This window comes from Heterodontus francisci, chromosome X (assembly GCF_036365525.1).
Source record: "Heterodontus francisci isolate sHetFra1 chromosome X, sHetFra1.hap1, whole genome shotgun sequence".
Lineage (NCBI taxonomy): Eukaryota > Metazoa > Chordata > Chondrichthyes > Heterodontiformes > Heterodontidae > Heterodontus > Heterodontus francisci.
In genome coordinates, this window is record NC_090421.1 from 2,038,171 (window position 1) to 2,058,009 (window position 19,839).

The window sequence follows — 19,839 nt, forward strand, 5'->3', positions numbered from 1 at the left end:
TAACCCTACCAGCACACACACACACTCACACTCTCTCTCTTGTTTAGCCAATCAGTAATGCTGACTTCGTAGTCCCTGTTGAAATTGAAGGGATGATGCAACAGGTGAGAAACATTTCAGTTTATTTTCAAACTAAATTGCCTTCAAGATTCTCTGCTACTGTTAGGAATGTGACTTTTGTAATAATATAGACAATGGCTGCAGTCCTGGGCCTGTATGCCAGGGATGAATTCCTGGGCATGGCCTGCTGGCATGAACTGAGCATGGGGAATCATTCCCTCTTGGAACAGGTAGGCCTGAGGTACACCCGGCCTCGAGCTGGTTTACATGAAGCTAGCTCATCGCTGAATTGGATTTGACGCCTGCAGCCTTCTGCTTAATAGAGTCATAGTGTCAGAGTTTTACAGCACAGAAACAGGCCCTTCGGCCCAATGCACCTGCGCTGACCATCAAGCACCAGTCCAATCTAATCCCATTTTCCCGAACTTGGCCTGTATCCTTGTATGCTATGGCGTTTCAAATGCTCATCTAAATACTACTAAAATGTTGTGAGGGTTCCTGCCTCTACCACCCCTTCAGGCAGTGTGTTACAGATTCCAACCACCTCTAGGTGAAAAAATGTTTCCTCAACTGTCCTCTAAACCTTCTGCCCCTTAAATCTATGCCCCCTGGTTATTGACCCCTCTGCTAAAGGAAAAAGTTCCTTCCTATCTACCCCCTTCAAAATTTTGTATATGTCAATCGGGTCCCCCCTCAGTCTTCTCTGCTCCAAGGAAAACAACCCCAGCCTATCCAGCTCTCTTCATAGCTGAAATACTCCAGCCCAGGCAACATCCTGGTGAATCTTCTCTGGACCCTCTCCAGTGCAATCTCATCCTTTCTATAGTGTGGTGACCAGAACTGTACACCATACTCCAGCTGTGGCCTAACCAGCGTTTTATACAACTCTAACATAACCTCCCTCTTGTATTCTATGCCTCGGCTAATAAAGGCAAGTATCCCACATGCCTTCCTAACCACCTTATCTACCTGTGCTGCTGCCTTCAATGATCTATGGACAAGTACACCAAGGTCCCTCTGATCCTCTGTACTCCCTAGGGTCCTACCATCCATTGTATATTCACTTGCCTTGTTGGTCCTCCCAAAATGCATCACCTCCCACTTCTCAGGATTAAACTCCCTCTGCCACTGCTCCGCCCATCTAAATCGTCCTGTAATCGTAGGCTTTCCTCCTCTCACTATTTACGACATCACCAATTTTCGTGTCATCTGCGAACTTACTGATCATACCTACTATGTTCCTGTCTAAATCATTAATGTACACTACAAACAGTCAGGGCCCCAGCACCAATCCTGCGGTACACCACTAGTCACAGGTTTCCATCGCAGAAACAACCATCACCTTCTGCCTCCTTCCTCTAAGCCAATTTTGGATCCAATTTGCCAAATTACCCTGGATCCTTCTTGACCAATCTCCCATGCAGGACCTTGTCAAAAGCCTTACTGAAGTCCATGTAGACTACATCAACTGCTTTACCCTCATCTACACATCTAGTCACCTCCTCTAAAAATTCAATCAAGTTAGTTAGACATGATCTCCCCCTGACAAAGCCATGCTGACTATCCCTGATTTAATCCCTGCCTCTCCAAGTGGAGATTAATCCTGTCCCACAGAATTTTTTCCAATAATTCTCAACCACTGATGTTAGACTCACAGGTCTATAATTACCTGGTTTATCTCTGCTACCCTTCTTGAATAATGGTACCACATTCGCTGTCCTTTAGTCCTCTGGTACCTCTCCTGTGGCCAGAAGGATTTGAAAATTTGTGTCCGAGCCCCTGCAATCTCCTCCCTTGCCTCACACAGCAGCCTGGAATACATCTCATCTGGGCCTGGGGATTTATCCACCTTTAAGCTGGCTAATACTTCCTCCTTTTCAATGCTAATTTGTTCAAGTATATCACAGTCCCCCTCCCTGATCTCTACACCTATATCGTCCCTCTCCATAGTAAACACAGATGAAAAGTAATCATTCAAAACCTCACCTACGTCCTCTGGCTCCAAACACAGATTGCCACTTTGATCCCTAATGGGCCCCACTTTTTCCCTGGTTATCCTCTTGCCCTTAGCATACTTATAAAATGCCTTGAGATTTTCCTTTCTCTTGTCTGCCAGTGATTTTTCATGCCCCCTCTTTGCTCTCCTAATTACTTTAAATGCTCCCCAACACTTTCTATACTCCTCTAGGGCCTCCGCTGTTTTCAGCCCTCTGAATCTGTGCATGGGAGGTGGGCAGAGTTACCAACTCTCCAGGATTGGCCCAGAGTCTTCAGGAAATAAATCTTTATTTCCTGGATACTGCTGCAACAACCCAGGAGAAAAATCATAAGGGCATTTTTTTTTTAAGAGGGAAGGCTGTTTGACTGGGAGGTGTGGTTGGAAGTGGGAGGTTGTGTAATGAAAGCTTCAGGAAGCTGTCCAATTTTAAGAGAAGTGGAGGTGGCTGGAGGCAAGCGGAGGGGGTCAGTTCTGATCTTCAGCATTGCTGTGGAGCTGTTCCTCCCCTCCCATATTCAGTTCACTTTTATTTTTTTTAAAAACATACTTTTTTGGTTACGGCCTGCAGAGGTCCCTTTTTATGGGCTGCCAGTTAGGCTGCAAGTAGGCCTGTTTTCCTGAATGCAGCAGTCCCAGCACCGTGGTGTTCAGTGCAGACCAATTTTGGGAAGGGGGCCCCAAACCGACTTTAGGGCTTTTTTTTTGTATATGCAAAGGGTATGATGTCTGTTTCAGGTGCAGGTCTGGGATGTCTCTTTTTCTGCTTTTATCTAAATGGTGAGCAATGCACCTCCCTTACGAAATGTGTGTGGGCAGCCCTCTGCCATATTGGATGCTCAGGCGTTCATTTTACATTTGTAAAACAGGCATGCATTGACTAATTTCTCAGCCTCTGTCTTCGGAGGAATGGCTGGAAATCGTATGGCTGCTCTACTCCATAGTGGGAGTAATATTTTGTGTTCACTGATAAAGTTTACTGAAGCTTTATTTTTCAGCCAGAGCTGAGTTGGATTCTGTCAGAATTGGTGTCTGGCTATGGCCTGCTTCAAGTAATCCAGGATAGGCTGTGTTAGTTTAAGTTGGCCTATTCTCGATCACTTGTTTCAGGAGATGGTTTGCTTCACATCTGCAAGAATTGCCATTTGCTCTGCCTGTTGGGATCATCCACAGTTATCTGACATTCTGCACATGGGGGAAGAAAGTAAGTGGAGTGCTGGCTTGACAACACCCTGACCTGAGTCATCAAAAATCAGTGAGTGACCAGTAGAGGGGAGGTGGAAGGTCATACAGAGCAGGAAATAACAAGCTATTGAATGGGGAGGGGGGTTGGGTAGTAGGGAAGAGAGCTAATCACATTCTTGTATCCAGTGGGAAAAGTACACGTTCTGTCCATCCTGGGCCAGACCACAAGCAAAAATAGTGCGGGTCCAAATTACCTCAGCAAATGCCTGCCTTCAGTAAAGCAGTTCTTGGCACACCTTTCCCTCCCTGAAAAGTAGGATTACTAAAGGCTTTATAGGTTGTGACCTTAATTTCTGCGACTGACTTTTCACCACTGGATAAGCAAGACAACCACAGTACTGAGTGGTTGGTCCCAGGTTGTTGATTTAGGGGGAAGGGGTTGTGGTTGTGCTGGGTCCAGTGCTGTTTCTAATTGTCATGTGCATTTCTTTCAGGTGTACGTGTTCAAGAGGCCTTACGTAGACGAATTTCTTCAAAGGATGGCAGAACTGTTTGAATGTGTGCTATTTACAGCCAGTTTAGCAAAGGTACCCTTCCTATTGAGCTGGTTAAGCTAAAGAGCTTCATTTTTTTTTTAAAAAGGAATCTTCCAAAATTAGAAAATATAATTAATCCTCATTTTAATTTCTCTTGCCATCCAGTGGCTAGTTGTTAGGCCTGTGCCAGGGGTTTTCTGTAGCTAGTCACTCCCTGGAACAGTCCCCACCGAGACCTGATGTAAAACATGCTCTGTTCCGCTTCACCCTGAACGCGCTCATTAACGTTTGACTGCACACTTTGCACACGGACCCCTAACAGCAGTTGGCTGTGATTCCAGCATGCTTTTTTATTGTTCATAGCAATGTAACAGGAAGTCTGAGGGTCAAACTAATATCCTGGATGATGAATGGGCCTGGCTTTGATCGTTTAGTTTGATTAGCATCAAATTCTGCTCACATGGTTGCAAATCATTTCATTATTGGAGTGACTCTATTGCAAGAGTGGTTTCTACTCAAGATTTTTAAAGCTTACTAGACGAGGAAATGTGTGCATACATTATTGGTGTTTGTCACCTTTTGTTACCACTGCCTTGTGTTTTAGTATGAATCAATCTGGGAGCAGCTATCTTCTATAGTGTCCCTGACATGAGATCAAAATGTCTTGTTCCCTCGTGATTTCTGCCCTGCACAGTCCAATAAGGGATAATGTTGAATCCTGTAGGCACCCACACTGAAACCAGCACTGTATCGTGGTTATGATGAACAGTGACAACTTATTAATGTTAAAGACCTGCCTACTATTTAAATTGGGGGGTGGGGTGGGGTGGGGGGTGCAGGTGGGCAGAGAAAAACTCCATAAATGCCTATATTTAAAAAGTAAGAGGTCCCCTAACTCTTCACTTATTGTTAGTTTCCAGGATTACTGGTGAAATACCTGCTGCTGTTGTGCCTATAGTTCTTTTTTAATGACATCCCCAGTACCTGTCCCTAATTCAACCACATGCCTTGGTTCCTCAGTATGCCGACCCTGTGACCGATTTGCTTGATAAATGGGGTGTATTCCGAGCCCGACTCTTCAGGGAATCCTGTGTTTTCCCCCCATCAGGGCGGTTATGTCAAAGACCTCAGCCGTCTGGGCCGAGACCTGAACAAGATCATCATGATCGACAATTCACCTACGTCTTATATCTTCCACCCATATAACGCAGTGAGTACAAGGACTTGTAACAGTCTGCTCTTGCATTTATATAGTGCTTTTCATGACCTTGGGAAGTCCCAAAATGTTTTACAGCCAATTCAGTACATCTGATGTGTAGTCATTGTTGCAATGCAGCAGCCAATTTGCTAATAACGACCAGATAGTTGGCTTTTTTTTTGTTTCGGGATAAATATAGATCAGGACACCGAGGAGAACTCCCCTGCTCTTCAAAATAGTGCTATGAGATCTTTTACATCCACCTGAGAGGCCAAATGGGCCTCAGTTTAATGACTCATCTGAATGATGGCTCCTCTGACGGTACCACACTCCCCCAGTCATTCACTAGAGTGTCAACCCAGATTTTGAGTTCGTATCTCTGCAGTGGGGCTTGAACTCATGACCTTATGACAGATGCAAGAATGCTACCACTGAGCCACGACTGACACCTGCACTACTGAGCTACTCCGATCAGGAAGGTCCTAAATTCTGTCCCTGTTTTTTTTTTTTTAAGCTCCTCTCCTGTGGTGCACTACAGTTAACTGCAAGTCTCCTTTTGGGGTAGGAAGGGTGAGGGCAATCAGCCAAGATCCTGATTGCAGTCCAGTGACCAACAGTCACCATCTAAGCTCTCATGAAGACTGGCCAGTAGGGTCAGAGGCTGCCCTGTGGAGCTGGACCCCAGCAAGAGGAGATGGGGGAGAATTAAACCATTTGAACTTTGCTCCTAGCTTTTGGCATCCTTTCAGTTCCTCCTGTATTCCCTCAACAGCTCCAGAGCATATGTAATAGCTTCTATATGACACACAGAACAATTTTATGACAAGAACCTTTTGTGCAGATAAATTTTCAAATGCAAATGCCTGCAAGTATTGGGAAAACAATTCAAATTTGGAGATGGGAGGTAGAATCATAGAATGGTTACAGTGCAGAAGGAGGCCATTCAGCCTGTTGTGTCCGTGCCAGCTCTCTGTAAGAGCAACTCACCTAGTTCCACTCCCCTGCTTTTTCCCTGTAGCCTTGCAAATTTTTTCTCTTCAGATAATTATCTGGTTCTCTTTTGAATGTCTCGATTTGAATCTGCCTCCACCACACTCTCAGGCAGAGCATTCCAGATCCTAATCACTTGCTGCGTGAAAAACGCTTTTCCTCATGTCACCGTTGTTTCTTTTGCCAGTTACCTTAGATCGGTGTCTTCCTGGTTCTCGATCCTTCAGCCAATGGGTACAGTTTCTCCTGATCTACTCTGTCAAGACCCCTCGTGATTTTGAACACCTCAGTCAAATCTCCTCTTAATCTTAACCTCTTCAAGGACAACAGACCCAGCTTCTCCAACCCATCCACGTAACTGGTTCCAGGGATGAGGAACTTGTCATGAATCTTTTCTGTACCCTCCCTAATGCCTTTAATGTCCTTCCTAACATGTGGTGCCCAGAACTGGACACGATACTCCAGTTGAGGCCGAACGAGTGTTTTATACAGGTTTATCAAACTTCCTTTTTTTTTTTCACTCTTGTGCCCCTATTCTTATAAAGTCCAGGATCCCGTATGCATTATTAACCACTTTCTCAATCTGCCTTGCAATCATCTTTCGAAGAGCAGGGTCTTAAAAGAGGTGGCTAATGAGATAGTAGATGTGTTGGTGTTAATTTTTCAAAATTCACTAGATTCTGGAAAGGTTCCATCAGACTGGAAAATAGCAAATATAAGAAGATGGGGTGGGGGGGGAAAGAGAGACAGAAAACAGGTAACTATAGGCCAGTTAGCTTGACTATGTGTTCTAGTGCATGAGTCACAAAAAGTTAGTGTACAGGTACGTCAAGTAATAAAGGATGCTAATGGAATGCTATCCTTTATTACAAGAGGAATTGAAAATAAAAGTAAGGATGTTATGCTTCAGTTATACAGGGCATTGGTGAGACCACATCTCGAATACTGTGTACAGTTTTGGTCTCCTTTTTTAAGGAAAGATGTGAATGCGTTGGAGGTGGATCAGAGGAGGTTTACTAAATTGATACCTGGAAAGAGTGGGTTGTCTTATGAGGAAAAGTTGGACAGACCGGGCTTGTTTTCACTGGAGTTTAGAAGAGTGAGGGGAGACTTGATTGAAGTTTATAAGATCCTGAATGGTCTTGACAAGGTGGATGTGGAAAGGATGTTTCCTCTTTCAGGACTAGGGGGCACTGTTTTAAAAATTAGGGCTCACCCTTTTAGGACAGAGAGAAGGAGAAATTTTTTCTGAGGGTTATGCGACTTTGGAACTGTGCCTCAGAAGGTGGCGGAGACAGTGTCATTGAATAATTTTAAGGCGGGGTAGATAGGTTCTTGTTAGGCAAGGGAATCAAAGGTTATGGGGGGTAGGTGGGAATGTGGAATTTGAGACACTAACAGATTAGCCATGATCTTATTGAATGGCGGAGCAGGCTAGAGGGGCTGAATGGCCTACTTCTGCTCCTAATTCATATGTTCAATAATTTGTGCTCGTTACTCCCAGGTCCCTCTGCCTCTGCACCCCCTTTAGAATTGTTTCCTTTATTTTATATTGCCTCTCCTCATTCTTCCTACCAAAATGAATCCCTTCACACTTTTCTGCATCAAATTTCATCTGCCACGTGTCTGTCCACTCCACCAGCCTGCCTACGTCCTCTTGAAGTCTAACAGTATCCTCCTCACAGTTCACAATACTTCCAAGTTTTGGGTCATCTGCATATTTTGAAATTGTGCCCTGCACACCCAAGTCCAGGTCACTAATATAAATCAAGAAAAGCAAATAAGCTGAATCCATTATTTGGAAATGGATATCGAAGGAGAGGCAATTTAATATGGCTGTATCTTCTTCACCATGGTAACAATGGTTGCTGGGCTACCATGGCTATAATCTTTTTGTTTTCTATAATATGCACCAATTCACATTTAAAAAAAAAAAAATCAAAACTGTGCCTGGAGCTCCCTTGTTAACTGACTCACTTAAAAACACTGCTTGTAGTGTTACTGCACTATAGAGGCAGTTTCAATGTTCTGGTCTGTTTGCTGACCTCCGCACTGGGAGTGTTCTAGTCATCCTTGGGGGTTGGGGGAGGGAGTAAATTAGCGAGAACTCTTGCTCCTGGTCACTATCCAGTGACCCTTGCAGCAAACTTATTTGTCTGGATGTTGGTTGAACTCATGCGATGCCCACATAGTTAAATAGCATGCAGCCAGTCACTGTTGAGATTTGCACATGGTATTCATCAGGGTGAGGTAGCAGAGACTAGCTGTTACTCTGGAACTGTCAGTTCGGGAAAGAAGAGACAAGTGAGTAAATTTGTGGTGTTTGGGTGGGGGAGAGGGAAAGAAAATAGGAAATGCAAGATGTCATGATTTCTTTTCTCTCCTGTTGATAGGTGCCAGTGACATCCTGGTTTGATGACATGTCTGATACTGAGTTACTCCGCCTAATCCCTGCCTTTGAGGGACTCAGCCAAGCAGAGAATGTCTATGCTGGTCTGGAGCGACTGAAGCCAAGCTAGCAAAAAAAAAGAACAGATCAGCAGCTTTCATAGCAGCACCTGATTTGTATTGGTTCTCCAAGGTATAGGATGTCATCACGACTTTATAATTAGATGAGGTGGGAGTGCAAGGAGAAGAAAATAGAGAAAGTTGAGCATTTTCTCACGGAATGGAATGAACTTTGGGGAGGTGTACATGTCAGGCCTATCCAAACATTAATGTGCCTATTACCAAAGTTTATAGCATTGGGACATGATGAACCTTTACCAGATTAAATATATTGAAGGAACTTTTTTTTTTACAGGTGCATCTGGGTACTCAACTGCTTGTTTTTTAAAATCCAAATACCACTTTGTTTCTGTGTCATTATAAAAATGTCATGACTCCTTTTTAGGCACAAGATGCACAAATGTGATCCTTTTCTATAAATTTGTTTCACTGAATGCAAGCTTTTAGGGGGAAAAACCCTAAATTGTAGATAAATAAAATGGATAATGCACTTTTGAAATTAACATTCACTGAAAATTACCATGTAATTCTAGAAAATAGCTGCTAAGTGTTTTTATTTTTCTAATTTTATACCAATGTGAAATATCCAACTTTCAAATTAGTGTACACTATAGCATTTTAAAGACTATTAAAGTGAAATCCTTTGAGATGTTTTTGCAGGCGGGGTTGGTGTTCAGGTGTTTCTAGATCTCACTGTATAGTCTGGCCTGTCTATTTTGGAAATGGAGGATCAAATGTTAACTTCTTTGGTTGCTACTGCAGAACAGTTGATGGGCTTTCAAAATGCAGGGGATCAAATGCTAAAATGCTCTTGGAAAACGTTGACTGTTAATTTTCAGAAAGCATCTCTTCAAATAGTGTTGCCTTCAAATTACCAATAAGCTGGATGATTGGCGTAACAGTATGCATTGAAACAATGTGTTTTATTGAATGATTTTCTTTGGTCCACTGGCTGGAGATCTGAATTTTTTGTATTTTTTAAGACATTTTTAAAAAGACAAACTGCCAGCAAAATTATCCTTTTCAGCTTAAGATGATCACCTACTTTGCTACATTGTATCCTACATTGCAAAGGACTGGGAGGAGTGAGACAAAATGTCTGTACATTTCCCAGCAAGAACCAAGACCCAGGAAGTTTAAAGGAACGACCTGTTCTTTCAGCAAGCAAAGAAATACTGCGAACTGCTATGTTGCAAATCATGCGTTAGCTGAGCGGGGCGGAGCGAGGTGGTGGGGGGGAGAGCGGGGCGGAGTGAGGTTGCGGGGGGGGGTGCGGAGCAAGATTGCGGGGGGGGGGGGGGGGGGGGGGGAGCTGGGGGTGGTGGTGGCGGGCCGAGCCTGAGGTGGGGGGGCAGAGCGGACCGCGGGAGCTGAGCGGCCGGAGATAGGTGGGGTGAGTAAGGAGCAGAGCAGCAAGGGGGGGGCGGAGCGGAGCTTGACGCATGGGTGAATACCCGTTGCATTGCTGTACGCATAGAGTGCGTGCGCAGAGGCCGACCAGACACGTTGCCGAAGATGCACATGTCACACAATGACGTCATCGGCGCATGCGCTAACCAGTCCTGGCAAGTCGGAACGCAGCACACGCGCAGAGAGCAGGAGCCCGTCTGTGCATGTGCGCATTTTGGCGCAGCCTGATGACATCAGTGGCCAGCTGCGTTGTCAGGAATCACTTTGATGTTTGAATCACTGAGTGACTGTCGTGACGGGCCCCTCCCCTTCTGTGGTTTTAAGCTGGTGTTTTCCTCTGCAGCAGAGGAGAAGCAACTGGACTCTGACATGAGCAGACCCTAAAGGGGAGGTGGGGGGTGGTTCGTTATTAGTTTGGCTTTGCAAAATAAGGTTAACCTCTTTCTTTGTTAACTCAAGAAAACCTGTCCGATTTGATTCTTATGATCATAGCAAGTAAGTAATCAAACACCTTCTGAATTGGCCAGTACATCTACTTTAAGAAATAATTAAACCTGTGTTGTGGTCAAACAGAGAGAAGGAAGTCCTTCGACCCCTCTTCACTTGACTGTAACAATACCTCAGACCTTACTTTTTTTTCCCTCCTTCTCCTGATGTCCTTAAATAAACTTTGAGGGTAACTTAGATGAAAGATGTGATCAAAAACTTACCTTGAGGTAATCTTCCTGGTTTGTCTACAATTATTTACCTGACTTTTTTTTTAAATGTTTAATTGTGAGAGCCTGGGTTTTGAGTGCATTAAGATTGCCCAGAGCAGAACTAATTTGTAGTGGATCTTCAGCTAGAGCTCCAAAATGCACGCTGTGTGACACAAATTGTGCAATCTCACTCTGGTTACCAGTCGGTCATTCTTCCGGACGAGCACTACAGTGGATCTTCCCTCTGCACTCCAGTTATCAGCCTGCCTCCAGAATTTTTCCTTGTTGCTGTACTGTCCAGCTGCTGCTGTTGTGTTTTATCTCACCCGGTGGAATAAAACAATTTTTGTTCTGTGTTGTAGTTGTCGTCTTTGTGAGGTGAGGGAGGATTGTTGTATCAAAAATGTATAGCCAAGGTGGGGAAGCACCCTTGATTCTCCTAATTTCCATTCTGCAGTGGGAGGATTGGCCTCTATCATTCTTCTTTTTCTTCTTTTGGGCCTCCTTATCTCGAGAGACAATGGATACGCGCCTGGAGGTGGTCAGTGGTTTGTGAAGCAGCGCCTGGAGTGGCTATAAAGGCCAATTCTGGAGTGACAGGCTCTTCCACAGGTGCTGCAGAGAAATTTGTTTGTTGGGGCTGTTGCACAGTTGGCTCTCCCCTTGCGCCTCTGTCTTTTTTCCTGCCAACTACTAAGTCTCTTCGACTCGCCACAATTTAGCCCTGTCTTTATGGCTGCCCGCCAGCTCTGGCGAATGCTGGCAACTGACTCCCACGACTTGTGATCAATGTCACACGATTTCATGTCGCGTTTGCAGACGTCTTTATAACGGAGACATGGACGGCCGGTGGGTCTGATACCAGTGGCGAGCTCGCTGTACAATGTGTCTTTGGGGATCCTGCCATCTTCCATGCGGCTCACATGGCCAAGCCATCTCAAGCGCCGCTGACTCAGTAGTGTGTATAAGCTGGGGGTGTTGGCCGCTTCAAGGACTTCTGTGTTGGAGATATAGTCCTGCCACCTGATGCCAAGTATTCTCCGAAGGCAGCGAAGATGGAATGAATTGAGACGTCGCTCTTGGCTGGCATACGTTGTCCAGGCCTCGCTGCCGTAGAGCAAGGTACTGAGGACACAGGCCTGATACACTCGGACTTTTGTGTTCCGTGTCAGTGCGCCATTTTCCCACACTCTCTTGGCCAGTCTGGACATAGCAGTGGAAGCCTTACCCATGCGCTTGTTGATTTCTGCATCTAGAGACAGGTTACTGGTGATAGTTGAGCCTAGGTAGGTGAACTCTTGAACCACTTCCAGAGCGTGGTCGCCAATATTGATGGATGGATCATTTCTGACATCCTGCCCCATGATGTTCGTTTTCTTGAGGCTGATGGTTAGGCCAAATTCATTGCAGGCAGACGCAAACCTGTCGATGAGACTCTGCAGGCATTCTTCAGTGTGAGATGTTAAAGCAGCATCGTCAGCAAAGAGGAGTTCTCTGATGAGAACTTTCCGTACTTTGGACTTCGCTCTTAGACGGGCAAGGTTGAACAACCTGCCCCCTGATCTTGTGTGGAGGAAAATTCCTTCTTCAGAGGATTTGAACGCATGTGAAAGCAGCAGGGAGAAGAAAATCCCAAAAAGTGTGGGTGCGAGAACACAGCCCTGTTTCACACCACTCAGGATAGGAAAGGGCTCTGATGAGGAGCCACCATGTTGAATTGTGCCTTTCATATTGTCATGGAATGAGGTGATGATACTTAGTAGCTTTGGTGGACATCCGATCTTTTCTAGTAGTCTGAAGAGACCACGTCTGCTGACGAGGTCAAAGGCTTTGGTGAGATCAATGAAAGCAATGTAGAGGGGCATCTGTTGTTCACGGCATTTCTCCTGTATCTGACGAAGGGAGAACAGCATGTCAATAGTCGATCTATGAATAGTCATAGGAGCATAGAAACAGATCATTTGGTCCAACCAGTCTGTGTTGACATTTGCCCTTCACATAAACAAATAGTTTTAATCACATCTTGCCACCTTCATCTCCTTTTCCTTAATCTACTTATCTAAACCCCTTTTGAATTTTGAAGTAGTTTCTACCTTAACCATGAATCCTGCAAGTGAATGCCACAGTCTTGCAACTCTTAAGATTCTCTCTATTTGTCCATCATCTTTCACAATCTTGCTGTTCCAAACCGTTTTACAGTCAATGAAGTACTTTTGAAGTGTAGTCACTGTTGTGGTTTAGAAACAATAGCAGCCAATTTGTGCATAGCAAGCTCCCACAAACAGCAATGTGATAACTGGATAGTGTGTTTTTTATTCACAATGTTGGTTGAGGAATATTGGCCAGGCTCCAGGCCAACCCCCCTGTTCTTCAAACTAGTACCATGGGATCATTGAAATCAACCTGAGAACAGACGGGGCCTTGGTTTAATAACTTATCCGATAGGCAGCCCCTCTGATAGTGCAGCACTCCCTCAGTGCTGCACTGGGAGTATTAGCCTAGATTTTGTACTTTAGCTACAGTAAAGTTTATCCAGCCCTCTGTTCTAAATCTATTCCATTTAATACTGTAGCTATGGCCCCCTCATTCTAGATGAACCTGAACTGAGCATCAGTGAGCTCAGTTTCAGAAGTGAGCAGAGCTGAAAATTTAACCTGTAGAAATTTCTGATCTGTGTTCCAGAATTTGGGGGCGGCGCAGTGGTTAGCACCGCAGCCTCACAGCTCCAGTGACCCGGGTTCAATTCTGGGTACTGCCTGTGTGGAGTTTGCAAGTTCTCCCTGTGTCTGCGTGGGTTTCCTCCGGGTGCTCCGGTTTCCTCCCACAAGCCAAAAAGACTTGCAGGTTGGTAGGTAAATTGGCCATTATAAATTGCCACTAGTATAGGTAGGTGGTAGGGAAATATAGGGACAGGTGGGGATGTGGTAGGAATATGGAATTAGTGTAGGATTAGTATAAATGGGTGGTCGGCACAGACTCGGTGGGCCGAAGGGCCTGTTTCAGTGCTGTATCTCTAAACTAAACTAAACTCTTCAAATGGGTTTTTTGCTATGTGCTTTAGTTTTGAAAATTCAAGTTTTGGGGGAGGGGCAGGTAAAGGACATTCCTGAGTCATACATCGGCAATGGTTTGTTATGCACTACTGGAATACATCCCCAAAGGATTTGTTTGAAATTAGTAATGGTTCCCTGAGGGTGAGGCAGTGAAATTGGTCATGAATTTGACTGTCAAAGTAACTGATATCCTGTTGAAAGAATAGTTTTTGCATGTGTAATATTTGATGTAATAAATGGTGTTGAATGGTCTCTGTGGGCTTTTCAAAATACAATGAATGTTTTTTTTAAATATGCATTCTCGGGGATTTGGGCATTACTGACATTTATTACCTGTCCCTAGTTGCCTTTTGAGAAGATGGTGATGGGCCTTTTTCTTTAACTGCTGCAGTATGGGGTGAAGGTGCTCCCACACTACTGTTAAGTAGGGGCATACCACAATTTTGACCCAGTGCCTATGAAAGAACAGCAATTATAAGTCCAAGTGAGGTTGGTGTGTGACTGGGAAGTGCTGGTGTTCACATTTGCTTGCTGACTTTTTCCTAGTGGGTGGTGGTGGAGGTTGTGGGGTTGGGAGGTACTGTTGAAGCCTTGGCGAGTTGCTTTAGTGTATCCTGTAGATAGTACACATCTCAGCCAAGGTGGAGGGATGAATGTTTAAGCCAGTGGATGGGATGCCAAATTTTGGTTCCCTCACCACCTTCTGCAAGACAAATCTGGCTGCAATATCCTTCAGGGCTCAGTCAGTGGTGGTATTAGAGTTAAATTCCCCCACTGAGTATATTCTGTGCCCTTGCTATCCTCAGTGCTTCCCCCAAGTGATGTTCAACACCGATTCATCAGCAAGGGCAGTAGGTGGTAATCAGCAGGAAGTTTCCTTGCCCATGTTTGACCTTCAGACACAAATGTTCATGATCAGGAAAAGGCCATTTAGTTCCTCGAGCCATTCAATCAGATCATGGCTGATTGGTATCTTAACTCCATTTACCTGCCTTGGTTTCATGTCGCTTAATCCCCTTAGCTAACAAAAATCAATCAATCTCATTTTTTACATTTTCAGTTGCCCCCCCTCCCCCAGCTTCAACAGCTTTTTGGGGGAGAGAGTTCCAAATTTGCGGTAGCCTTTTATTGCTTCCTGACATCACTGCTAAATGGCTCGGCTCTAATTTTAAGATTATGGCCCCTTGTTCTGGATTCTTCCAACATAGGAAATCGTTTCTCTGTATCTACTCAATCAAATACCTTCATCATTTTAAAAACCTCAATTGGATCACTGATTTGAAGTTAAAATATAATTACATACATTGCTGGCACTCTTCCACAAAACACCTATGATTAGATCACTCCTTAATCTTCTATACTTGATGGAATACAAGCCTGGTCTATGAATCCTGTCCTCATAATTTAACCTTTTTAGTCCTGGTATCATTGCGGTCAATCTGTGATTAGCCCCCTCCAAGGCCACTGTATATCCTTCCTGAGGTGCACAGTCAGAGGTGCTATCTTTCAGATGAAATGTTAAAGGGAATAATTTGAAAGAAAAGAACTTGCATTTATGTAGCACCTTGCACTAGCACAGGGCGTCCCAAAGCAATTTACAGCCAATTAAATACTTTAGAAATATGTCGTAATGTAGGCAAACAGCAATAATCTAAATAACCATGTAATCTGTTTTAGTTCTGATGAAAAGTCATAAGACCTGAAACGTTAACTTTGTTTCTCTCTCCACAGATGCTCCCTGACCTGCTGAGTATTTCCAGCACTTTCTGTTTTTATTTCAGATTTCCAGCATCTGCAGTATTTTGCTTTTAAGACACCAGCGAGAACTCCTCTGCTCTTTAAATAGTGCCATGGAATTGTTTATGTCCACCTGATGGAATCTTGGTTTTACAATTTATCTGCAAGATAGCACCTCTGCCAGTGCAGTGTTCCCTCAGTAGTGCATTGGGAGCCTTGGCCTAGATTTTGTGCTCGTGTCTCTGAAGTGGTACACAACTTTGATTAAGATGCAAGAGTGCTACCTACTGAGCCATGACTGATAACCCTTTGTGTCCTAGCAAGCAAAGGTAACATATGAACAGCTTTGAAGTTGGCTACAACCAAATTTTGATTATTTCTGACACTGCCATGTTTCTTGACTAGGGTCTGACTTGTATTATACTCAGATGGGAAATGATGTCACTATGACAGCCAAGACATTAAATGTAAATAAAATATAAATTTGGCCTGGGCATGGTTAATATGGCTATAGTGAAAATCTGCAGCAGCTTCCGAAATGTCTAAATCCCACAGCCCTACTGTGAAATTGTGTGTACTGTAGCCATTGATGAGATGGCTTGAGGTACAATGATCCAACAGATACTTGCAGAATGTGGGATCAAATATAAGGATCCAAATGGCCTACAAATGGTCATTAGTTCATAATAAGCTCCTGCATTCATAGTGTGTGCTTTGGTATTTAGCTGGTGCAGCAGTAAAGGGGATACAATTGTCCTCTGTCTCCAAGGTAGAGAGAGCGAGTGGAAATAATCAGCCAGGGTCCCTGCCCCTATTCACGTCCAGTCACTACTGGTGGAAAGCACTTGTGGAAATCGATTGAGCTCAAGATTAGGTGGGACTGTGATGCTCCCCCCATAGTCAAGTAGCCACCTAACCCTTGACACCTCATCTCACACATGCAGAATAGGCACTTGGCAATGTACTAGATAGTCACTGAGGCCCTTACAATTTAGCCAGCACAAACCAGTGCCTTCAGGACGCACGGTAATTGTGGGGGGGGAAGGAAATACCTGCTGAGGTCTATCTCAAAATTCTAAGCATTGAAATACATAAATTTGAATGTTAACTTTGTATTACAGAGTGAAGTATACAGAGATAATGTATATGAAAATTCATCCATTTATCATACTGACTCACCCCAGGTTATCTGTTCTCTGTTGATGCATACAAATAACAGCAGGTACATGAGACACGGAGACTTTGTATTTACCAGTGGTTGCAATGAAAGATGCAGCAGGTTCCATGCAGGGGTAAGGTAGTTAGATGACAGCCCAGCCGGGCAATCTGTGTCTATACAACATGCAATGGGATTATTTGGTCTATGGACATTTTACTGGCCTGTTTTCTCCTCCCACTTCTCAATTTTAGACAGGTCCGCTCTAGTGCCTTCGTAAGTTGGCATTGCTACCTTCCATATTGCTCTCTGCCACTGTTCGTAAATCTGAAAATGCCCAGCTTTCAGGCTAACTGTTTTCAGATCCAAGAACAAAGGAAAAGAGACAGGGAATCGTGATAGCTCCTTGTATTCTTGAAAGGTGATGTGACAACTGTATTTAAAAGGATGAAGGGATTCGATAGGGTAGATATAGAAAGACAATTTCCACTGGTGGGGGAATCCAGAACAAGAGAGCATAATCTTAAAATTAGATAGGATATGTTCTTAAGAGGGAAATCAGGAAGCATTTCTTCACAAAGGGTGGAGGAAATTTGGAGATCAGCTAACTCAGTGCAGGCCAAGGACGGAACCTGAGCTCTTTCTATAGCTGAGGGCATATTTTTCTCTGTATGTAAAGTGGCGTTGGACACCTTCCCAGTTCAGTTCAGTTCATACCTTTTTCTTTATTTTGGCATAGAGGTAAATGGAACCACTGGGAAAGGTTTCTGTGGTGTGCTCTCAATTTCTAGGAAAACTGTAAAAGTGTTCAAGATTTCAGGTCTATGATTTACAGGTTTATGGTTTCACTGGAAATTGAAATCGGAGGAAATGTCTCCAGTCCCAGCTCGAGCATGGTTCAGTTTGCACCAGGCAGTCCACTCAACAAGTCAGCATTAGATGACGCTTAAGCCTTCCACTTTTAAAAATCCACGAGGAATATTCTTGATCTTGCATAGAGTGTTCATCTGTCACACTTCAAAATGTCTGGACAATAATAAAAAGAAAGCCAGCCATTTTCTTGGTTTTTTTTTTACCTTGGGTTACTTGGCCTCTTCCTGTACAAATGTCCCTTGCCAGTTAACCTCAAGATGTGACTGCTTCACCATTCCCCAACAGGGAATAAATACCTGAGCAGTGGTCTTAAAAGGACAGGCTGGGTAAAACACAGCTGTCTCTCAGTCTAAATCCCTTGATCTGTGAGCAGGAGAAATGAATGGCTTTGTGGACAATTGTATTGTGGCAAGTTTGAATTAATGGCTCCTTTTGTTCTCATCCTTTGAATCCAAACAGATGAAAGCCTGTGCCATGCAAATATACACCACCACCCACAGAGGCTGGAACTGCTGGATCATGCCACCTGATACCTATCTGATCCTGGAGTGCAGTTGCCTGTGAATGTATCTGTGTGCCCTTTGCTCATCTCAGCTGTCCAGCCTGCAGCTTTGCATCGACCAGTGAACCACACCAAAGCACCAAGGTAATGTAAATTTATAATAAAATCATTAAATTCTCATTTCCACTGGGAACTGGACACAGCGCAAGTCTCATCAGATGAGGAAAATGCCTCAAATTAACATGCAGCAGATTTGGAAGAGCACGGAGTGGGGTAGCTGATTTTATTGAGAAAATGTTTATCTTGCGTGTCCTCCTGAAAGGTCAGTAATGTCAAGTTCAAGATGGGGTTCTGAGGACTGCAGGCGTATGTTTATCATGAAGGTTCTGTATTTGCACCAGGATGGTTCTTAATCATTTTGAGTCCTGTTTTCTCCGTCCGTTTCTTCGTTTAATCACTCACTGGAGGGAGAATTGCTCCAGCCTCTATGCGCAGTGGTGTCATATATGGCTTGTGAAGATTTGCTCTGGTCAGTGCTCCCAGTAAAATTGTTTAAACGTTCTAGTGTACGGGATGGGGAAGGGGTTTCAGTTTCTAATCCTGGCAATGTTGTGAGTGAGGGAAGGGGGGCATTCATCTTTCCAAAAGGAACAATATATCTCCCATACAAATACTGTCGACCTGAATTTCCTGAAACACCATTGTTACGATGCAGGTTAAGTACAGCATACGCCAAAGAATGCACTGTACAAGGTATGTGTGCCACTTTCACTGAGTGCCCCTTGCACTGTTAAACACCTTCAGTTCCTTACAGGGTTACCAACTCTCCAGGATTGTCCTGGAGTCTCCAAGAATTGAAGATTAAGCTCCAGGACACTGTTGCCAGTTAAACCCAAGAGGAAAATCACAGGGACACTAAAAAAGCTTGTGCTTTTTAAAAATTTTCTTTGAAAAATATTGGAGATAGGAGAAAATTGGGCAACCAGGAGTTTTTTTCATTTTCCGATTAGTTCCGGGTGGGGCACAGTGAGAATTGACATGTTGGGTGACCAATTGTGCGAGTGTAGGGGGCGGAGCAGTAAGAGGCAGGAGGTTATGTGATAAAACCTCCAGGAATATATTCACCAAGTTTTTTTTCCAAAATTATACTTTATTCATAAAAATCTGTTTTAAAAAAAAATACATTACAAAACAGTTCCAATTTGACATTTCGTTAAGTGCAATAGAGATCCAATTCCTTTGATACAGAACGTGAGTTTCCTCACAACTCTTGCCATTCCATTTTACATGCAATGTACATTTGCATTACACAGCAAAAACATTTTTGGTGCATACAGCCTGAGGGGTTTTACACGGGTTCCAGCCCCTCGGTTCACTATAGTGGGAGGACCTTACACAATAGCCTTTCTGCATTGAGCCTCTTCAGCAGCTGTCCCAAGCTTTAGTGCGTCCCTCAGCATGTAGTCCTGGACCTTGGAATGTGCCAGTCTGCAACACTTGGTCGTTGACAACTCTTTGTACTGGAGAGTTGGCAGCCCTAAATCTTCATCAATATCGGGAGGTGGCTCAGTGCTCTTTCCACCTCCCAGTCTTCACCTGCAGGAATCCCTTCGCTCACACTGTACCCTTTCTTTTTGTAGAAAAATACTGTTGATTTGCAGAAAGTTGCAATTCCAGCCATAATGTCAGTGGAAACCATCTTCAACGCTGTTAGCAACACCCTTGGATTGCTGATATGGAGAATTGAGGTGAGTCTGCACTCTGAGCCACACACTTGTTTGGGGGAAATTCCTGCCGTCTATTTCTAATCAGCTGTCGTAACACAAGTGTAAAATTGATGGATACCCCAAACTGGGTTTGCACCAAATTTACAGCTGTCAATCAGGCTTTCCTGATAAATAATTCACTCCGTTGTAGAGTTTTTATTTGCATTGGGG

At 44.0% G+C, this 19,839-nt stretch overlaps 2 protein-coding genes across 2 annotated transcripts in view; both read left to right on the forward strand.

The window, feature by feature from the left end:
* LOC137358574 (carboxy-terminal domain RNA polymerase II polypeptide A small phosphatase 2-like) overlaps positions 1–9,632 on the forward strand; it is a 15,738-nt gene extending 6,106 nt beyond the window's left edge. Inside the window, 5 exon segments of the mRNA XM_068024561.1 lie at positions 48–104; positions 3,736–3,828; positions 4,798–4,875; positions 4,877–4,987; positions 8,359–9,632. Coding sequence (XP_067880662.1) covers positions 48–104; positions 3,736–3,828; positions 4,798–4,875; positions 4,877–4,987; positions 8,359–8,484 — 465 coding nt within the window. The 3' untranslated portion in view covers positions 8,485–9,632.
* avil (advillin) overlaps positions 8,474–19,839 on the forward strand; it is a 42,280-nt gene continuing 30,914 nt past the window's right edge. Inside the window, exons 1-3 of the mRNA XM_068024919.1 lie at positions 8,474–8,546; positions 17,860–18,046; positions 19,543–19,650. Of these exons, the coding sequence (XP_067881020.1) occupies positions 19,585–19,650 (66 nt within the window). The 5' untranslated portion in view covers positions 8,474–8,546; positions 17,860–18,046; positions 19,543–19,584. The remainder of the gene's footprint in view (positions 8,547–17,859; positions 18,047–19,542; positions 19,651–19,839) is intronic.